Below are 6,000 nucleotides of genomic sequence, written 5' to 3'. Positions count from 1 at the left end.
TGTGTGTGTATGTCAGATGACCCCTCGGCCTCCCCCTTCTACTTCGGGGCACCAGCTAAAGAATTTCACTTTAACAATAAGAATGATCTAAATAGATCATTTAACAAATAAGAAAATAAGTAAATTAGAGGGAGTTGGTCATCTAATTTATCTGAAGGATTTGTGAGAGTCGGACCAGCTTGTAGAACCCTTTAACTGTATTATCAACACAAGGAAGACACAGTAATAATAAAATGGAATTTATTAACAAAATATAAACAAGAATCAATTAAAACAATACTAAATAATACTAAAATACTAAATAATAGAAAAAGACAGAAACTAAAATACAAAGAATAGAAAATTGAAGTGACTGCGTTGAATTAATGGCAGAATGTTTTCTGTGTCTGGTAAGATGACAACCTTATTTTAATTAAAGAAATATCTGCTTAACATTAAAGAAATCAGTTATGCAATATTGAAAATCATACATGGTAACAGTTATTGATAAAATACACCAATGGCATGGTTTCAGGAAAGATTTGGTTGTGTTATATTTACGTTCTGTGAGGTCGAATGAGCTGTCCGGTGGTGGCCCGTCGCCCGCCATGTGTCAGGCTTTCCATGCTGCAATGGGGAAAGAGTCAGGTTCAGTTCAACAGCCTTGAAAACAAAGTGCTGTGAAAGTGTTGATCTCCGGGAGGCACCGAGAGGATTCTAGCGATCTGGAACACGCAGATGCGATCCTGTAGTCAGTGCAGAAGGTCTAATCTGGAACACGCAGATAAAGGCCTCTTGAAGTGTAGGTTTGCTCTTCTGAGCTTCACCTTGTTGCAGACGTAGGTTCTTGCCTTGCTGGACGTGAGGCTCAAAACGTGGTGTGATCCGCTCAGTCTCTGGATGCACGGGCCAGAGACTCAGAACTTGTGGTCGATCTGGTTCAGTCTCTGTTGTCAAACTTAGAAAGAGGAGCTGTAAGATCTCAAAGAGAGATTCACAAGCTTGGTTGGTTTTTCGATGATCTGTTAATGTCTCTCTTTTCAGCGGTGAATGTCTGGAAAAAAGGTACTTTTATAACTTTAGATAAGGAGGAGTTTGCATTTTGGCGCTTTCCTGATGCAGAGCCGTGATTGGCTGTTGATGTCAGAGGAAGGCCACAGAAGGTGGTCCACCTCTCTTGACTGTGAGGAACTCATTTGCATTGCATAAAGTACAGAGTTTATCTTTGTCTTTAGAATTTCATTTATGCATTTTCCAGTTACCAAACCATTTCCAAAATACCATTGGCATTGTCCTAATTGTAAAAAGTATAAACATGACAGCAAAATGTTACCATATCAAGCACACATTCATATGTTAATAAATGTGATTATTTGAAGTTTCATAACAAAGAGATTTAATTCAGAATACAGTGTCTTTAAACAAGTATGAAGTCAATAGGTGATGGTCCATTTTGGTAGTGGAAGATGTACAGATTTGTCCTTTGGTTTAGCCAATACTTTGAAAAATGCTTTTCCTTAAGGAATTTTTATGACCACCCTGCCTTCATGAGATGGCATGGGGGGGGGTTGAAAGGATGAGAAGCAGAGATGGTGTGGGCCCATAAAAACGTCCTCTCCTTCTACACTTTGGCATGGAGGTCGGCCATAAAAGATGTTAGTCAGTTGTCTTATCTGATCGAACTGGACACTTTGTTAACCCACCAAAATCCGGTCCAAATGTAGCAATTTGGGAGTGGTCTGGAATGCTTTGTTGTACGCTGTTCACTACATGTATTTCTTTACTGTTGCAGAATGGAAAGCAAGCCCAATTTTCGTTTTGAGGCTGGAGAGCTGGTGCTTAGGCCGTCTAAGCAGACAGCCGCTGTGGAGAAAGTTTACCTTTCTCAAGTGGCTGAGGGGATGCCCTTTGTTCCAAAGGAACCTGAGGTCGTGCTGGGGGAGGCCAAGCTCAAGGTCATTCGTGGTGGAGGGTCTCCCTTTGATGACTTGCTGCTGGCAAGTCAAAGTGCCATCCAGTTTGGCCAATATAGAGGGAAAACCTTTAAGTGGATGCTGGAGAATGACCTAGGCTATTCCCTAATGGTTCTGGCTGGACATCAGCGGGAGCGTGAGGCTGGCAGATTGGACAGAGGTGCCCTCATGGCAAACAAGGATGTCTTTCTCAAATATGCCTGCACATTTGAGAAGGTCAAACAAGCCCTCAAAGTGCGCAGGCAGAGAGAGGGAACATTACCTGGCCATGAGGGCGACTGTCTGGTGGGATTTGGGGTCCACAGAAAGAGCACTTTTAAGGAGCTCTATGATGCCAAGGACAGGGAGAGGAAAAGGTAATATATGCTTCTGCTTGCTTGTTAATTGTATTGCTGTTTTGTATGTATTTTACTCTAATCATTCATGTATATTATTTTGTTGCTTATGCAGCTATGTGGAGTTTATACGAAAAAAAAAGTTGACACAGACAGGCAGCAAGATGGATGCCCTAAAGAAATACATCTTGCAGAGGGACCAGAAAAAAATTAGGGCAGCAGAGAAAAGGTCATCCTCTGCATCTTCTGCATCCCAGCCTGTCCCTTCACATCTTGCTTCTCCTCCTCCCACCCAAAGCTCCCATTCCCAGCCAGCCACAGTAAACGGTGAGTTTTTAGATCCATACCTGGCATAATTCTATGCACATTTGAATGTAATTATAAATAACAATGTCAATTTTCTGCACTCAGAGCCAACAGATGCAGATCTTCTGGCTTCAGCCATGGAGGTGGAGACACAAGGTTAGTGTTTTTTTTGTCATATAGTATGAATGCCTATAAATTGAAAATAATTAAATCATTAAAACTAATTACGAAATTATGTGTTCTTCATAATACTTTCAGCAGCACCACCTTCAACGCCGATCCGCTCACCTCGCTTGGAGCAAAGAGCTACTCCAAGACTGTCAGCTGCTTCTGAGGTACAGTTATCACTCCAGAAGATTATATTTTTGAATTACAAGTTTGTTATTATTCATATATAACATATTTTTGTGTTTATAGGTTGTTCTTCCTGAGCCCTGGAAGCGCTCCCTTCCAAAGGAGCAGCATGAGTGGATCAGCCGTGCTCTCTTTCGAAACCAGGGTGGCAGGGCAGTGCTGACGGATAACCTGCAAATGTGGTGGTACCCTCCCCAGCCACGTTTGCTGTATCATCAGCCTCCATCATCGCCAGACGTGTTCTTTACCTGGCCGCTGTGCTTGTTGATGCCCTACAAGATGTGGTCCTACAAGCTGATCTGCATCTCACCACACTGCCGACGGTCCGGTCAGCGACTGACTGCTTGTGGGCTCTACAAGACATTGAGGCGGGTGCTGAACTTGCACGGCTGGTATTTTCTAGCGATGGAATACCTGGAGTGTCAGCGCTGCCATAAAAAGCTGTCCGCGTGGTCCTATGACATCTTGGACCAACTGGATCCGGCTCACCACAGGATGTTCCCAGCTATCCTCACTTACCGGTGAGTCATACAAAATTTCTTAGTGTAGGAAAAATGCATAGGCAGGTGTTACATGATGTCACACTTTTAATTGTTTTAAAGCATGTTTGGATCTGTTTGAATTGTTTTGTTTTCTGATGACAGATGGCCAAAAAAACTGGCTGGGACTGCAGCTTGGGTCAACAATGTGGGCAACGAGCACGGACAGGTCCTCATGTCTGTGCTCACCTCACATGAGGGTCAGGGACTGCTGCCCATGACCACGGGGCTGGTGAGGAGGTACGAGATGGCTGGAGTCGCTCCCCCACGCTCCTGTATGTGGACAGAGACTGCTGCTCTTCTGCGGGAACATCCAGAGCAGCTGTCATGTTCAGCGAATGGAGTGATCTGATGGTTCGCCTTGATGTGTGGCACTTCATGCGACGCTTCGCTGCAGGTCACCCACACTACGGTTTGTTCATGGCAAAGCTCTCTGTCTGGATTTTTGTCTGGGATGATGGAGATGTGTCCCTGCTGAGGGAGGCGAAAATGAGGGAGCTGGAACAACAACACGGTATCAAAGGCCTCACTGAAGAGCAGCTGCACACGTGGGGTTGAGGAGACAGGGCAGCTAATCGGGCAGATGCTGGAAACCTTTAAAGATGCCAGGGAAACCATGGGCATCCCCAGGTGGATCAGGAGAGGATGAATGTCATTTGGGACACTCAAAGGCGCCATCTTCCCTGCATCCAGGAACCTCCTGAAGTGCAGCTGTACACTCAGACAGGAAGTATTACAAAGGGAGGGCTCACATTTCCTGTGTACCGCTGCGCTCGTGGGTCTACTTCCCTGGAGTCCTTTCATAACCATCTCAACCGCTTCATACCCGGTAAGAGCACACACATACACCTCGAGGTGTGTTTTTGTGATTTTGTTTATTTCATGTCATTTGTTAATGTTTTAATCAGGAACTTTAATTAGGATTTTTTTTGTCAGGCGAGCTCATCGGGGTGGAGTACCTGTGCTTGCAGCAGTCCTGGGAGTTCAGGGAGAACTTTGGGCGGGACCCGGAGGTCTCTGACGGAATCCCAGCGGACTTGGGAGAGATAGAAGATGAAGGATTTGGGGATGAGGCAGAGGAGCAGGACGACACCATCTCCCCTCTTTCCTTTCTCTCGACCAAGGACGCTATAAGCTTGTCTCAGAATTCACCTTCATCCCTCTCAGTCCTCCCAGGAGCCCCAGGAAGATGTATGTATGCATACAAGCATCCTTTGCCATGCCATCACTTGGAGGACATTTTCATCCATACTAACTCATCTTCTTTCTGATTGTTAGGAGTGCAGAGGACCAGACGGTACTCCAGGATTCGACAGAGTGGTGGACCTGGCCAGATCCCTTGTTGAGCTGAGGGAAAGGCCTTGTATCTCGGACAGGGAAGCCGCTGCCATTATACGGCTGTGGGACAGACTGCCAGACATTGACAAAAAGGGTGTTTCCTATACGCCGAGACATAGGGAGAGACTTTTACAAGGCAGGTTCAATGAAGTCTTTGCTTCATTCATCCAGCGGGAAGGGTGATGTGCGGTTCTTCACCAGAGGCCCGCATGACAAGCTGCTGCGAGGCCATCAATTTTAAGTTTGCAAAAACCATATCTACAATGACAAGAAATGACAACACAGCATTAAACGAGCACTGCATTAAGCCAGCATTACAGGTTAAATTACATGTTAGTTCCCATATTAACAGGAATATCACACATATGATTAAATAGTATACTGGTACTACACATATTCACTATTAAAACATTAACGTCAACAAATTAACATAACGTGATATAACAGGAACAGGTAAATAATGACCCCAGGGTTAATCCCCTATGCATTGGCAGCATTAAACAAACAGGCTTATTGTTAATGCGTAAAACATTCACTTAAACTTTATAATTTGATATCACGTGGTGATATTGTAATCTTAAGGGTCTAAAGATACTAACTGTGTGGTTTAATTTTGTTTTCAGAGATCGTAACGTGTTGTAATTAAACTGTAGCATCCTAGCTAACGTTACAGCCCCATTCATTTCAATGTAACTTAAGTTAAACAGCATCCAGTTTACGTTACATTACATGCTAGCGATCTCTCAAAATGTATTTAATCTTTTATCAAACTACCTGGTTATCTTCCTTAGACCCGGTGATGTAGTTACTACAGTTGGAAATCGAAAATCGATGTTGACCACTTATTCGATAATGCTAGTTACTCTATAATTAGCATAACCAGCTAATTCCGTAAATCGCGCGCTTGACGGGAAGACGTAATACATTGACAAATAAAAAATCATCGAGTAATATCAGTACATTCGTAATATTCTATTTATTTTTGTTTTATTTTTACCAGCTGCTGATATGTCCACTCCAACGTAGAACTAACGAGCTTCTTCTTCTTCTTCTTTGATTTTATGGCGGATTGCGAGCTTCTGATTGGCCCAAACGTAGGAAAACGTAGAACTAAAAAGCTGCTGATTGGCCCAAACGTAGGAAAAACGTAGAACTAACGAGCTTCTGATTGGCCCA

General features: G+C 43.8%; 2 protein-coding genes across 3 annotated transcripts; one reads left to right on the top strand and one right to left on the bottom strand.

Moving 5' to 3' along the window:
• Positions 1-226: 226 nt before the first annotated feature.
• LOC141363932 (uncharacterized) lies at positions 227-5,883 on the bottom strand. Of its 2 annotated transcripts, none has more exons than XM_073867635.1 (2): positions 5,822-5,883; positions 227-5,082 (listed from the first exon to the last, which is right to left on the bottom strand). In XM_073867635.1, the coding sequence occupies exon 2, from the start codon at positions 4,294-4,296 to the stop codon at positions 3,688-3,690; it is 609 nt and encodes a 202-aa protein (XP_073723736.1). In that variant the 5' UTR covers positions 4,297-5,082; positions 5,822-5,883; the 3' UTR covers positions 227-3,687. The 2 variants fall into 2 exon arrangements, with proteins under 2 accessions (XP_073723736.1, XP_073723735.1); XM_073867634.1 differs by lacking the exon at positions 5,822-5,883 and adding an exon at positions 5,599-5,815.
• LOC129414594 (uncharacterized) lies at positions 1,773-3,472 on the top strand. The gene is made up of 5 exons (XM_055168652.2): positions 1,773-2,308; positions 2,403-2,614; positions 2,699-2,749; positions 2,852-2,928; positions 3,011-3,472. The coding sequence occupies exons 1-5, from the start codon at positions 1,773-1,775 to the stop codon at positions 3,470-3,472; spliced, it is 1,338 nt and encodes a 445-aa protein (XP_055024627.2).
• Positions 5,884-6,000: the final 117 nt, after the last annotated feature.

Source organism: Misgurnus anguillicaudatus, chromosome 5 (genome assembly GCF_027580225.2).
Source record: "Misgurnus anguillicaudatus chromosome 5, ASM2758022v2, whole genome shotgun sequence".
In the NCBI taxonomy this organism is placed as follows: Eukaryota; Metazoa; Chordata; class Actinopteri; order Cypriniformes; family Cobitidae; genus Misgurnus; species Misgurnus anguillicaudatus.
This window is presented reverse-complemented; position numbering and strand designations above follow the sequence as displayed.